At 30.3% G+C, this 16,417-nt stretch overlaps 1 protein-coding gene across 1 annotated transcript in view; it reads left to right on the top strand.

Annotated features, from left to right (window-relative positions):
• LOC134728280 (ribitol-5-phosphate xylosyltransferase 1-like) overlaps positions 1-16,212 on the top strand; it is a 50,269-nt gene extending 34,057 nt beyond the window's left edge. Inside the window, exons 3-6 of the mRNA XM_063592832.1 lie at positions 1,604-1,703; positions 10,028-10,333; positions 11,921-12,091; positions 13,793-16,212. Coding sequence (XP_063448902.1) covers positions 1,604-1,703; positions 10,028-10,333; positions 11,921-12,091; positions 13,793-14,207 — 992 coding nt within the window. The 3' untranslated portion in view covers positions 14,208-16,212. The remainder of the gene's footprint in view (positions 1-1,603; positions 1,704-10,027; positions 10,334-11,920; positions 12,092-13,792) is intronic.
• Positions 16,213-16,417: the final 205 nt, after the last annotated feature.

Below are 16,417 nucleotides of genomic sequence, written 5' to 3'. Positions count from 1 at the left end.
AGATTTGTTTCTGTAGGTTGAAAGTTATTGCAAGAATTAGGCTAGTAGAAACAAGTTATTGACTTCTAACAAAAATGGAAATATTGAGTGTTTTTTATTATATTATTTATAGTTCATGTAATTTTACATTTATTTTTCTAATATCAAATTAAAAGCTTGCATAACATATTTTTAGACTGGTGTTTTTGATATATTGTATAGTCATCAGACTATCATCTCATGTTGAACCATGTACATTTCTCTCCAGATTATATTCTGGTTAATTATGTTGTTGGGTTGTTGTCTCATTGATATAAACACCACATCTCTTTTTATTCATCTCCACATTAGGACACTCTAAGATGGATTCTAAGATTTCATACTTTTAATACAATGCAATTTGAATTGAATTAGAATTAAAACTTGAATTACAATGAATTCTACACTGATTAAAAGGAATGTTGAAATAACCCTGATATTTGTTAACATGCCAGACTGATATCTTTAGCATTTTACATGTTTTATGTTTTACTGTCAATGATTACTTCCCCTTGAATGGTTAGATAAGAGTTGTCTTTCTTTGGAGAAGGTAAACTCTGAATAGTTTGCAAGGCATTGATAAAGTTACAGTTAAATTTTGGGGTTGACTTTGGTTTGATGTTTAAGTGATTTTTGGTGAAAATAAAGAATATATATGTCCTTTACTAGTTATACAAAAAAAACTTCCCAGATGGGAGACAACTCTTGCCAAACATTTTCATGATCTAAGAAACACTAACAATATTGTTCAGGTTGCTTGCTCCTTTCTATTCCATTGCTACTTCACTGAGCTCACAATGATTTTTAAAGACCTCAAATGAATATAAGTATTTAGTGATACAACATCATGAATCTCCAGTACAAGGTAACATCAAGGGACCAGACTATGTCTTAGATTTATTACCTTTGTTGTCATATTATATACTAGACATAACAGGGATTCATTTAACAAGAACAAAAGTTTTATAAATATGACAAGCTCTTCCATGTAGATCTAAAATATGAAATCGATATACAATTCATAATACTTTTATTACATTTACAAATTAGATTATGTGACAGGTTGGTTTTACATAACATATTTATAAATGTGAAACTGCACCATATTTAACTTAATATACATTATTTTTTGTAATTTGGTTACACAGAAGAAAACATATTTTTTTAAAGTTTGTAGAACATCAATGAAAAAGTACTATTTTTGAATGATCATTTGATGAATAAATCTTATTTTTCTTCTGTTTTCACCCATGCCTACAAAGTCAACTGATTTCTCCATGGAATGCCATTACAGTAACCATATCAAAAAGGTTTAACCCATCTGATAAAAGAGCAAAGTACTAGAGATTTCAGATATCATTTTGATCTTTTATTAGAACCATAATTTTTAGAAATTCATACTATGAGTTTGAAGGAAATATTTACAAAATTTAAATTCTACTTAGGAAAGACTGTTTTGGGTCTTGGAAGAATTCAAGACCCCCATATCCTTTGTTTTCTTATTGCATGCAGTCTTGTCAAAGTATAAACCAGTACTATATAACCAATGTCAGTTTATCTTCATGTATTTAACTTTTATTTTCAGGTCATTACTTATGGGAACACATCCTTGGTGGTAAGACAAAGTTCAGCACCAGTAATACCTGGTCTCACGGGGAGAAAAAGATAGACAATATTGAGTTTAGGTGAGATACAAGTTAATAATGGCAGAAATATTACAACATTACAAAACATTACCATTGGATTATCACTAAATCTCTAAAATAAGGGGATATAATATACTGAATAATAATAACCATGAAGATTTACTAAATATCAGTGTAAAAAACTGTATTTCAATTATTTGGCACCATACACATAATTTATGCCATTATTTTATCTGCTTGCAGTGCCTTACTGCCCACCTTAAATTAGCTGTGGACAACCACTCTGATACATATAGCTAAACCACTTTGAAACCATGAAAGCAGAAATGTTTAAATCAGTTATATATTATTTAAAAAAACAAAATCAGTAGGCAGTTAATTGTGAAAAAAATGGCAAGTGGAAGGGAAAAAATAATGCATATTTTTATCACCACTTTAAACTGTATTTGTTATGTAAACAATGAAGTCTGATTTTTTGAGCTTATAGTTATTCAACCCCCTTGTCAAATTTTCGTGAATTTTTGGTGGGTTACAGCTAAAGTATAAAGAAATATTGTCCTGCACAACATGTCCTATGGCACTCACATATGATACAATGCTGAAACAATTTAATTAATATAAATGCAAATAGAAACAAATTTCACTTCTTCAATATTTTTCTCCTTTTAAAAAGACAACTTTAAGAACTGAAATGGAATCCAAGAATATTTTTGTTTTGGCCTTCGTAATTGTTGTTGTTTTACATATTTGGATTAGATTACACAACTGTTTATATAATAGTTTATATAATAGTAAAGGTTAAGTGAGGTTAGTAGATTTGAAAACATATATATATCCCTGGTATGACAATGAATACATATGTAAATATGTATAGTGCATATCAAGTACTGTACTGAATAATTGGAAAGGAATATAAGTGGGAATGTGTTTTTTGTTTGAATAAAATTTGATGTAGGAGAAACGTCATTGAGGTAGCAACCCAACAACAAATTCACACCATAATTGATATCAGAGGTCCATGTATTGTCCTAAATCGTCAAATATTATTTTCCTATTAAAATTGCTGAGTAAAATTACTTTAATCTGCAGCTTGACCATAGTGGGTGTTTGGTATAAGCACTTTCTAGATTGATGATTATTTTAATTTTTCATAATTATATCAATTGATCGAAATTTGATATTTTTGTCTGACTTTTTAACTACTGAACAGAATGACTCCATGTTTTGTGCTTCAGCTTGACAGTGATGAGTTATAATGTGCGATCTGTCAGACACCTACAACCTACTTTCTGTTGCCTTGAATTAATTTATACACAAAATTATTAGACTAAGTGTCAGTAGTACCATTATTTATTTAATAATAACCAATAGAATTGGAAATGAGCTAAAAAAAAGATCCTTCCAGCAGAAAATTGATATCAATTTTTGCCGTATCAGCAGTTTGTCCATAATGATAAGAAATTAACTATTAGTCAATTTGACTTAGTCAAATCAGTTACTAACAATCTATGGCAGTATCTTGATTATATCTAAACACTTCCTTTATGAAAAATGATGCAGCGGAAAATTTTATTATTGAATTATCTACAAAGGCCTTCGGTTTTGCCGTAACTGATAATTATATATCAACTATACGATGGATCGGTCTACTAAAATAGCAGAACTTCTAAATTTGTTGAAATTAATAAATTACAATTTAATTTAGACACTTTTCAGTTTTCTTCTAGAAAATAAATATTGATTCTAGCCAAATTACTAACTTTCTTAAGGAGACATTAAATCTACCAAAGTGAATTAAAGAAATTGCATATGTTACCAATCCTAATACTTATTAAGTTAAATTAAATGATCCAACAAGTTTAATTTTGTCTGTAGCTACGAGCATGGCGACCATTGTCATTATTTTAGTCGCGAATAGTTTGATCAGCCTTGAGTTACAGAACTTGATGTTTCAACACAAACATAAGTAATATATAACTGATTAAGAATCAGGTCTCTTAACTTATTCAGATATAAGCAATAACAGCAAATTGTCTCAGTTGTTTTCAAGTTAACTTTTTGTCTGCAAAATAAAACCGTAATTTGTTTTTTGTTGTAATTTAATTGACTTATAGGAGGTGTAATAGATTTTTTAGAGTATCAGTCATTTCACAGATACTACTTTAGATTTTAGTACTTTGGTATTTCCTATTCTTTAATTGTCAGGGTGGGAGGTAAATGTCTTTATTCATTTTACTAGCATTTAGTCATCCCATCCTTTTAATTTAATATCAAAGAGATGCAATTATTACTTTAATGCTTTTATTAAAACATTTGATGAATGAAGAAGACTTTCTTTAACTAGTAGTATAATATTGGGACTCTGACCAATTGTTCATGGTTTTCTTAACTGACAGGCAACATGCTCAGTGGTGTCAAGGTAGTGTGGTAGTGGGGTTGTGGGGTTTTGAGTCAAACCATAAAGATCATCTTTAACTTTGTTCCGCTAAAACTTTTTGGTCCTCTAAAACTTTGTCCTACTTAACTTTATTCCACTTAAACTTTGTTTTACTTAATTTGTTCTTCTTAAACTTTGTGCTTTTTAAACTTTGTTCTTCTTAAATTTTGTTCTTCTTATACTTTGTTCTACCCAAACTTTGTTCTTTTCAAACTTTGTTGTATTTAAACTTGTTCTACTTAACTTTGTTCTACTTAAACTTTGTTCTCCTTAAACTTTGTTCTACTTAAACTTTGTTCTTCCCAAACTTGTTCTGCTCAAACTTTGTTCTACTTAAACTGTGATACTTTGTTGTTGGGGGGAGGTCTCATTTATAAACATCATACTTTTGCCTTGGACTATTTTTTTCCACATAATATAAAAAAGAAGATGTGGTATGATTGCCAATGAGACAACTATCCACAAAAGACCAAAATGACACAAACATTAACAACTAAGCCAATAAAGGAGAGAACTGCTCTAGATAATTGTGAAAAAAACAGAAACTATGAATTTCATTATTTAAAAGAACTGCCAAGAATAAGAAATTCTCTGAAGAAGAAGTAAAACATTTATTAGATATTTATAGAGTTGTTAACAACAACCTGTGATAATGTTTCTGACATGTACAGCCAATGTTTATAAGCACTCTATAATTTTATACTGTTGTCTTCTAATCTTCAAATTTTACTGCACCTATTTAAGAGAATCATTTAAGGCTTACATTTACATAGAACATTTAGTCATGGTACTTTTGTTTATTTTGAAATTTGTTAACCGTAACATTACTGAATGTAGTTTTATCTGGTTTCTTTTATTTTTGTTTTTGCTTCAGTCAAGGCCATTTGCTCTCTTAGTTTTGTGCATATATCAGGCCATCATATTGTTCTAGTCAATTTCCTTATCTGAACATAACAGTACACAATAGTAGTATGTCTATATATTTCAGTTGAAATTATTATTAACTTAGTATGACAGGAAATGATTATTTATGTATATAGATAAAAAACAATATATTAGCATAACTTTCTCTTTTGTCACAAATTGAGATTATGAACCAGATAAGTTTTTTATTGACTTCAATATAAACATAGTGAAGAAAGAGAAGGCCATATTTAATAAGTAATTTAGTATATCATATATTCTCTACCTATTTTCATTGCTTGTTTTTCTTTCAATAGTTTGATATACTTGTATTAAGTAAAGTACATTTTTGTCAAGTCTGTGACTTTTGTTGCAAATGTGAGACATAGCGATCCTACATTCCACTGTCAGCATGGTCAGCGGTGGTGGCGTCGTCCACAAATATTCACTGTGGTTAAAGTTTTTGAAATTTTGATAACTTTCTTAAACTATCCTGGATTTCTACCAAACTTGGACAGAAGCTTGTTTGCAATCAAATAAGATAATATCGAGAAGTAAAGTTTGTGAAAAAATAATTCTTGGTTATCCATATTTTGCTTATAAATGACCTTAGATTTTCTTCCAGTTTATAACATTACATGCAGTCTGCAGTTAATTTTTTTTTAAATATTTATTAGATTCATAAACCATCCTGGGTTTTTACCAAACTTTCAGAAGCTTTTTACTATCAAAAGATCATTAAATAGTTTCCCCAGAGACAACAGCAAAAGTAGGCAAGACACTTGGTTCTGCGGGACCCTTACAAATTTGAAAAATTTGGCAGGAGTCTGTTATGTTCATAGTGATTTTTGTCTCACCTGCAACCTTGCAGAAAACCAATCCAATGGTGACAGTGGTGAACTAATTAAAGAATAAAGATGAATCATGCACATGCATTACAAACTACATGATTTTATATAAATTTTATCTCATTTTAAAGAAGCAATTAGAATGCATAATTGTATAAAATGACTGATCAGGAGGAATGATAACATATTAATTGTGATTGATACCTTTATTTTTGTAATAAACGAAAATCTGCAAACGATGTGCAGAAATCTGTTTTTGATTACTGGAAAAAAATAGATGCAAGTTTGATGCACATTGAGCAGCATGAAAAGATTAAAGAATTAAGGAAATGCCTATTTATTTAAGAGCATTCTTGTTAGCATTTTCTTCATAACTTGTACAATACGATTTCACTTTTGTGTCTTCAAGCCTATGTTGTTGTTTTTGTCAAATATGTCCCATTCTTAACAATTTAAATGTTATAATAGTCTTTATATTTTATAAACCTTGGATTCTGGCCTATAATGAGTAAAGTGTGTTTTATATCTGATTTGGATTGGAGTTTGCTCTTGAATAATTTTCCTTCTATCACCTTCAGATTTGGTTTAAAAAGGTTATACTTGTTAAAGATTGCATCTGGAATTTTGTCACAAAATGTTTAGTCTTTTATACTAGAATTGGATCGGACTTTTAGGCATTAAACAAATATTTGTAATGCTATGTTTCTTGAGGTTTCATATTTTTTAAAATACATGTATCTTCTCAAAGTACTTCTTCTTCTGATTTCCTGAAGGAGTGCATGTACTCTTTTATGATTAAATCATTATCCTTTATAAATGGAAGATATGGATAGAAAATACCTACCAATTTATTGTATATCTGAATTATAGGAATTTTTTAATTGGTTTCTTTTTGCTGAAGATGGTGAAATTTTAATTGGAAATAAATTAATTAAAAAGTACTAAATAGACATGTATGTAAAAATTATATAATAATTAGAAAAAGACTGTGGAAAATTCATCATCAGCAAATAATTTCATAAATGATTTAAAATAATTCTTGTGAAGATGCCAAATATTTAATTGTTTACATCATTTAAATCATAATTACCCCGGTATATTCATTATGAATATTAATGACTTTCAAATATTACATTTATTTGATTCAATGCCAGTTTCATAATGAGGATGAGATTTTTAATTTAGATTTCATCCTGCTGGATTAAAATTATTTCAACAGAAAAAGAAATAATTGATTTAGCATTTAACTTTAATTATAGTAGATACAAAATGATTTCATTTGTAATTAATATTTGAGTTGTCTTTGCTAAAGAGCTGTTTTGCTGATAGGGGAAGTAATTTTAATCATGGTCCCAGTTTTCAAAATTGCTGCTTTAGCATGTTTGATTATCTCAGGAGTGTCCTGAAAATATTTTGGTAATTAGGGCTCAAAATATGTGATTATATAACATTGAATCAGCCTACTGATTTTTGTGTTCAAAGATCTCACAACAATGTTTTACAGATAACCTTGATAACTTGTAGGGCATAATGTTTTTCAGTCTGTGCATGTGTCTGTTTGTACGTCCATTCTTTCATCCATTTGTCTGTCCTGTTTCATGTTAAGTTTTTTATGAAGTTGAAGTAAAAATGAATTTTTGATAAACAGCAAACTCTTGTGTAATAAGAATAAATTAGAAACATGCATTATAGTTCATTTAGTGAATTTTGCGTGAGTGTAACAAAATAAAACCTTAATTTTTTTCACCTGAATAATTGAAATACTCTTAAGTTTTAATCAGCACCAACTTTAATATCCTGAAACAGTGCTTTCAGAAGTAAAACAGCAAAGGTATTGAAACTTTGTCCTTCATATGACGCATGTTAGATGGTTTAGGAGTAATTTTCCAGAAGTAATTAGTTGAAAAGGGGAAACATGTTTAAATAATGCAGTGGTTTCACAGCTAGCTTCCAATACTTCCATCATGTCATTTTTTCATTCTTGGATGTTAAACCTTCATTAGTGGGGAGTTATATTGAATTATAAAAGTTGTTTATGATTAAGATCACGGTTGCACATCATGTTTCTTATGTTTTTTTCTTATTGGAAATATTATTTATCTTTTTAGCACTGTTAATATTCCCTACAAGGAAATGTGCTCATTAGGAAGTTATCTTCAGTGTTGGGACCTATTCAGAACACAATGTAATATTTCAAAAATGTTTTTGCCACTTTGTTTAGATTTCGTTTGAAGCAAAATATAGATTTCCATTCAAGAAAGAATAAAAGTTATCTATAGAATAGTAATGCAATTGTAAATATTTAGAAAATGTTCTTTCACTTATTTGATGGCAATTATCTATCAGAAAAAGATTTGTAAATGTTTCAGCTTAAAGGGATGAAAATGTATTTTTAATTGTTTATCATAACAAGTTTTCAAGGCATTTTGTAATTAAGTAATATTTCAATCATTTTTAACAAAATATTCATAACAATTATTGTAACTACAATGTATTAGATAGAAAAATTGAAACCAACAACATTCTATACTCTTATTCATTTGGTTTTAAAAAAATTTTTTGCTGATGCCTAAAATATTATTGTGTTTGAAATTTCTATGTACATGAAAAGAGATAAATGAATATGAAGTAAAATAGTAGGAATTCAATCATTAGGTTCAAAAGACTTTCTGAAAGTTAAGTAAACACAGTTTGTTGAAGAGTTGCAAAAATACAGGAGATCAGAATCTTTACTATATATATCCAACCCCTGCACTTTTCACTGGGGATCATAACATCTTGTTTGTCTTTAACTGTAATTAAGGCATTGAAATTGTTCAAGATAAGTAATATCTCAAGCAATTATTTCTCATTTTATGGTAATTAGATTTTTGAAATAACCCTATATACAATATTCAATATAATTGAAAAATTGCAGCATGTCTTTATATAGGATTTGGAATAGAAAAAGTTACAGCTGGAGAGGAAATTGACAATATTTTGTAGGTGTCTAGCAATAAAATTAAATTATTATGGAGAAACTTTCAAATTAGCTTCGTGTATTCCTCTGGTGGCACCAATCATTTCATCATTTTCAAAGTAATTTAAAACAGGCAAAACCAAAGAACCAACTTGATAAAGGAGAATGTTATGCCACTCTGTCAGGTTTAAATCAATTTGGTCAAAATATCGGTTAATTTAATTCCAACGAAACGAAAAAAAAAAAGAAGGATGTTTTCTGTAGTAATTATTTTGCTCTTCTTTTGGAATGAAAAATTGAAGGGTTTAATGAAGTTTGTGGCAATTTAACACGTTAATGAAGAAATAATTGGTTTGAAATTCTATATTGTTTTTCTTCATCAAAGTCATGACAGTATTTAAGGAATAGCATCATCTATTCTCATTGAGGTGAAACTTTATCGTTTAATTAGAAACAATTACTATGCTTTCTAGAACAATTGGTATAATTATTTGAATTGGGTTGTCAAAATTTACATGGGAAATTGAATCTCTTTCCAAAGAATGAGGTTTTTTTTACATGGTTGTTTCTCTGTCTCCAGCTGTGCTCTGACATAAAATTGTCTCCAAAACAATAATGATATAGCATTTTTATCCAAGACATAATTTGCATTAGAACTGGAAAAATACACTGTTTTTGAATTCTTGCCAGGTTGCTGAAATCTGTTGCCTGAGAAGTCAGTTTGTGACTAAAACTAATGATAATTACATTAAGTAATCAAATAAAATCAAAACCCAAAAAATAGACTTACAAAAGTATATAAAGAGGGGGAGGGGGAAAGAAAATGGAAGATGCATTTTAATCAGGTGTGAGGCGAGATTTTGTATATTCCCAAAATACAAGATGTTAGACATTTACACACTGAACTAAACGTCTTTACAAATGAATGTCATCTTGAATTTCCTATTTTTGATACATTCCCGAAGCCAGGGGGTTCGGGGGGTTCAGACCCCCCCCCCTTGAAAACAAATTAGCACTGTTAAAGCCACTGTACTGTTCGAATTGTGACTGTTAAAGTCGAATTTGTGAGTCCCCCCCTTCGAAATTCCTGGCTACAGGTCTGTGATAACTGATAAGCCATTCTTTGTTATTGCATTTGTCTGGAGAATTTAACTAGACATGTTTAAAGATATCCAAAGCAGTTAATTTATTTATTGCAATTTTTTCTTTCTTACAGATATAAAGTTGGGCCTGCAGTCACACTACATGAAGTTCCTCAAGATGTTAAAAACTTGGTACTAGTATTAAATGGAAGAGAAGTCTCCAAAATCAAAGGGGCCAGAGAATGGTTGAATTATCTCCCTTTGTTAAAAGATCTTCAGCATGTAGCTGTTGTGTTGCTAGGCAATGAACAGTGCAATAATGATTGGATAAAGCACTATATGAAGGTCAATGGGGGACGAATAGATTTTGTCTTCCTTGTTTATGATAGTCCAGATATTGATAATAGAAATTTCTATCAGTGGCCATTAGGTGTTGCAACGTAAGTATAATCAAACATCTAGGACTTTTATTGAATAATAAAAAAGAAGATGTGTTATGGTTGCCAATAACACAACTCTTCACAAGAGACCAAATGACACACATTAACAACTACAGGTCATAGTACGGCCTTCAACAATAAGCAAAGCCCATACCACATAGTCAATTTTAAAGGGCCTTGTAATGACAAATGTAAAACAATTCCAATGACAAAACTTAAGGCCTAATTTATGTACTAGTGCCTTTTCATCAGAACTTTTCAGTAAGTTTGCTACAAATACTATTGTAAATAATGATTTGACTTTTCTTAAATTAAGATCTTCTCTAAAAGTTAGAACTTTCCATGAAGAGAACATTTAATAATGGTTAGCCTAAGTGTTTCAATATCATAAAATTTTATATAAGAACTTTGTCATCATGTTACTTAAATTGTAAAACATAACAAATAAACACGGTATTAACCTTTGCTTTTTTAAACAAATTGGTCATTTAGGAATAAATAGAATAGCATTAAATTTTAACAAAATTTACCTAAAAAAACATACACTCTCACAATGAAAATACATGTATAATCATTATTTAAGAAATAATTTATGGGGGCTTGAATATATAGTGATTTTATCAAGGGTTGGCTCTTAATGACAAATATTTTACCCAGAGCGATAGCGAGGGGTAAAATATTGGCATAATGGGACAACCCGTGGTAAAATCACGATATATTCAAGCCCCCATGAATTATTTCAATTCTAATAGGACAAATTCGGCAATTCTTTTGAATCGAAGTGCTCGGGGGAAGGCAGTACTTGCCGCTCCCATAAATAAACGCACTATTAGTTTGACGAAAAGAACGTTGCAACTGATTGAGTGACATGCTTAATCTATTTACACTAATATATTTAATTTCAAACGAAAGTGAACCAACGCCTGGTGAGTCTGTAGTACGGTAGAGTCCTTAAAGTGGATACCCGAGGGTATGCAGGGTCGTAATGATAAAAAACATAAAATGTAGAGAGTCTTATAACAACAACACTTTAGGGACTGCTGCAGAAATTTATTGATCGACATGTTTCGGTGCCTAGGGCACCGTCATCAGGATAAAAACAATACATAAAATCATGTTGAAGTACAAAATCGGGTTGTTAAAATTTAAACGTCACAATGTTACAATGGTAATTAGTAACGTTATTAATAGCAACGTACTGAAAGTGAAAGTGAAAGTTCATTGTAAGTATGTAAATAAACTATAAAAGAAATTAAAATAAAATAAAATGTTGTTGTGAAAATGTTTGTTAAAATTATTCTGCCAACATGTGTTTGTCCTCTTGCATCGTGGAAAGAATGATACAATAAGTTGTCAGGTTGTGTATAGACTGTATAGGTTGTGTGGTCTGAATGTTCTGTTAACTTTCTTCCCCAAAATAGACGACATATTATTAGCAATTCCGTCTATCTCTCTAACCAATATTTAGTGGATAATAGCTAAGTTATACATTGTGTGTACTGAAAATCATGTGTAAATTAATTTTGTCTTGCACTAAAAGTGTAGAGATTTTTATAAATGTAACTTGATGTGTTCTTTATCCTACAGGTATAGAGATTTTCCAAACATTGAGAGGTCCGAAGTTCCAATTTACAACAAAAGAAAATTTGTATGTAATTTTATGGGAACCATATACAAGAATTCATCGAGAGAAGTACTTTTAGATGTTCTACGTACTGAGCCATTAAGAAGTATATGTTCAGTAAAAGCTAGACAAACGTAGGTGTTTTATTTAAACAGATTAGGATTAACTTTTGTAACTGCTGTGTATAATGTCTATAAAATAACTGCAAATGTTTTGAAAAACAAATTATTTATAAAGAACAAGATTAGTTAAATGTCCCTTATGACCATGACTAACTGGTAAAAAGGTTTTAAGAATTTATCCCATAAGCTATATGTGAAAAGTTACATAAGATAATATAGGTATGACTATAACTCCAAATACATTTGCAAATTTAAAAAAATGACCATTTATACACCATGACCAACAAGAATGTGTCCATAGTACATGGATGCCCCACTCGCACTATCATTTTCTATGTTCAGTAGACCGTGAAATTGGGGTCAAAACTTTAAAAATTAGAAAGAGCATATCATAGGAAACATGTGTACTAAGTTTCAAGTTGATTGGACTTTAACTTCATCAAAAACTACCTTGACCAAAAACTTTAACCTGAACTTCACACTATCATTTTCTATGTTCAGTGGACCATAAAATTGGGGTCAAAACTATAATTTGGAATTAAATTAGAAGGATCATATCATGGGGAACATGTGTACTAAGTTTCAAGTTGATTGGACTTCAACTTCTTTAAAAACTACCTTGACCAAAAACTTTAACCTTAAGCGAATGGATGCATGGACACACAGACGGACGAACAGAGGCACAGACCAGAAAACATAATGCCCCTCTACTATCGTAGGTGGAGCATAAAAATCTTCTGAACATAAAAAGCTATCCATGAGACCAACTGTGGGTGAGACTGTGGGTTTACAATCAAGATGTGGTGTACAGGTCAATGGGAAATTTTGCATGCAAACTAGTTATATATTTTATCCCACATTAAACTGTTGGCAATGTGTATCTGAACAAATATTTCAATAATTGTGCATTCCGAAAAAGATCTATGAGATGTTTCAGATGTATATACACTGTATTGACAAATGGAAAGTTTTACAGTTGAAAAATGTTCACACTGAAATGATGCAATCAAAATGGCAGATAAATATTCCACGAAATATTGGGGCTATCTTAAATGATGAAATAAAGTTGACTGCATGAAGTACTGGTAAATTTTTGTGCATCTTAACGAACATTTAGAACTGTTCCTCAAGTGACCTAAGGAAATGTAATTGTGACTAGTTATAAAAAATTTCTTCCAAAAGGTCTGTGGTTCTCTCTTAGGTACTCTAACTACTCCCACCGATTGAAACTGGCAGCTACAATAAAGCTTAATTAAACACCAACAAGCAATCAGTCACCAAGCTTGTATATAAATGAAACTGATGGTTACAAATGATTTATTATGCTTAATGTGAACACATTTTCTGTAAGGCAATTGTTGTAGGCTAGACTTCATGAACTGTGGATTCATTTATTTTAGTGGGTACCAATTTTCATGGATTAAGGAAAAAATGCATGTTCGTGGATATTAAATATCATGGTTTTGCCAAAGTCTGCGTACAAGCCTGGAAAAAAAATTCATTTGTTGAGCATTTAATTTCGTGGTTCACCTGTACCTACGAAATCCAAAAATATTGGTATCCCACGAATAAAGCGAATCCACAGAAACATTAGAATTTTAAATAGTCAAGTTAGCATGAAAAAGTAACAAATTATGGCAGCAAGTTAGAAAGCCTTATATCAATAGATTTCATTATCTCTGTGATCTGATAAAAGAATTATTTTCATTATAGGTGGTTGCCACAGGAAACAGACAAAAGTCGAGAAGATTATATAGATGCCTTAGAAGACAGTGATATAACACTGAACCCGGTTGGTCAAAACACAGAATGCTACAGAATATATGAAGCTTTAGCATTGGGCTCACTTCCTGTTGTAGAGGATGTAATGACACCAGGGAATTGTGGGAAATCTTCAGTGTCTGATAATGTGCCCCTTAGGATATTAAAGGAGTATAAAGCTCCAGTAAAATATATAAAAGACTGGAAGGAGTTGAGATCTGTTTTATCAAATGAACTAAAGCTCAGTATTGAAGGCAAAATAAAAAGGAGAAAGGAACTCATGCTATGGTATGAAAATTTCAAATCAAAATTACGGGAACATTTTATTCATGTGGTACAAGAGAAATTTTTCAGTTTGAATCAATAACAGTGAAGGTGCTTAAGTTATTTCCATGGGTAATTTTTATTTTCTGTTGAGTAGCATTTAATGTTAGGTTAAAATCAATGGTTTCAAGTTTTTAAGCATACATCAATTGTAAAAACAAGCAAATTGCATCACATATTTTCATGTTATTTCAGGTTGAATGAATTCATTTGAAATGCCTCTGGGGGGTAATTGTTAGATTGTGGTATACTTAGGCATTTTATCAACTAAATTTTCCTAAGAAGGTTGGAATATTCCTCAAAAATGTTATTGTGAAGTCAGATCAATTATATGAGAGTTCTATAATGAACTTTTTTTTATCATTGTACAATGTAACATGTGTTGGCTACACTGTGATGACATAGATATAGTTAGGTTGTGCTGTATGTTTTATTTTGTATCAAGTTTTATCATATTTATCAAATTATTTTACAAATAGTTTAGATTTTTTGGTTGTAATTTTATTTTTTATTGAAAACTGTTCCATTTTATGTCTTGTATGATTCCAAGTTTTATTTTGTTTCAAATATAACTTTATAAATTCTAACATTCACAAAGATTTTTATAAAGTTTTTCTCATATTTTATTTTTATACGACCGCAAATTTTGAAAAAATTTTCGTCGTATATTGCTATCACGTTGGCGTCGTCGTCGTCGTCGTCGTCGTCGTCGTCCGAATACTTTTAGTTTTCGCACTCTAACTTTAGTAAAAGTGAATAGAAATCTATGAAATTTTAACACAAGGTTTATGACCATAAAAGGAAGGCTGGTATTGATTTTGGGAGTTTTGGTCCCAACATTTTAGGAATTAGGGGCCAAAAAGGGCCCAAATAAGCATTTTCTTGGTTTTCGCACTATAACTTTAGTTTAAGTTGATAGAAATCTATGAAATTTTGACACAAGGTTTATGACCACAAAAGAAAGGTTGGGATTGATTTTGGGAGTTTTGGTTTCAACAGTTTAGGAATTAGGGGCCAAAAAAGGGCCCAAATAAGCATTATTCTTGGTTTTCGCACAATAACTTTAGTTAAAGTGAATAGAAATCAATGAAATTTAAACACAATGTTTATGACCACAAAAGGAAGGTTGGTATTGATTTTGGGAGTTTTGGTCCCAACAGTTTAGGAATTAGGGGCCAAAAAGGGACCCAAATAAGCATTTTTCTTGGTTTTCGCACCATAGCGTTAGTATAAGTAAATAGAAATCTATGAAATTTAAACATAAGGTTTATGACTATAAAAGGAAGGTTGGTATTGATTTTGGGAGTTTTGGTCCCAACAGTTAAGGAAAAAGGGGCCCAAAGGGTCCAAAATTAAACTTTGTTTGATTTCATCAAAATTGAATAATTGGGGTTCTTTAATATGCCGATTCTAACTGTGTATGTAGATTCTTAATTTTTGGTCCCGTTTTCAAATTGGTCTACATTAAGGTCCAAAGGGTCCAAAATTAAACTTAGTTTGATTTTAACAAAAATTGAAACCTTGGGGTTCTTTGATATGCTGAATCTAAAAATGTACTTAGATTTTTGATTATTGGCCCAGTTTTCAAGTTGGCCCAAATCGAGGTCCAAAATTAAACATTGTTTGATTTCATCAAAAATTGAAAAATTGGGGTTCTTTGATATGCCAAATCTAACTGTGTATGTAGATTCTTAATTTTTGGCCCAGTTTTAAAATTGGTCTAAATTAAAGTGCAAAGGGTCCAAAATTAAACTAAGTTTGATTTTAACAAAAATTAAATTCTTGGGCCTCTTTGATATGCTGAATCTAAACATGTACTTAGATTTTTGATTATGGGCCCAGTTTTCAAGTTGGTCCAAATCAGGATCTAAAATTATTATATTAAGTATTGTGCAATAGCAAGTCTTTTCAATTGCACAGTGTTGTGCAATGGCAAGAAATATCTAATTTCACAATATTGTGAAATAGCAAATTTTTTTTTAATTAAGAGTTATCTTTCTTTGTCCAGTATAGTAAGCAAGAAATATCTGCAAGATTTTTTTTTAATTGGAGTTATCTTTCTTTGTCCAGAATCAACTTAAATCTTTGTTATATACAATATACAATGTAGATTCACTTTTTACTATTAACTGATAAATTTAAATAATCTTTACCATTCAGTGATAACAAGCAGTTTTTTTACATCTTAATATTTTATCATGTATTTAAATGAGTAGTAATTGTTGCAAACTCCATTAGAATATTTTAATTGAA

This window comes from Mytilus trossulus, chromosome 1 (genome assembly GCF_036588685.1).
Source record: "Mytilus trossulus isolate FHL-02 chromosome 1, PNRI_Mtr1.1.1.hap1, whole genome shotgun sequence".
Lineage (NCBI taxonomy): Eukaryota > Metazoa > Mollusca > Bivalvia > Mytilida > Mytilidae > Mytilus > Mytilus trossulus.
This window is presented reverse-complemented; position numbering and strand designations above follow the sequence as displayed.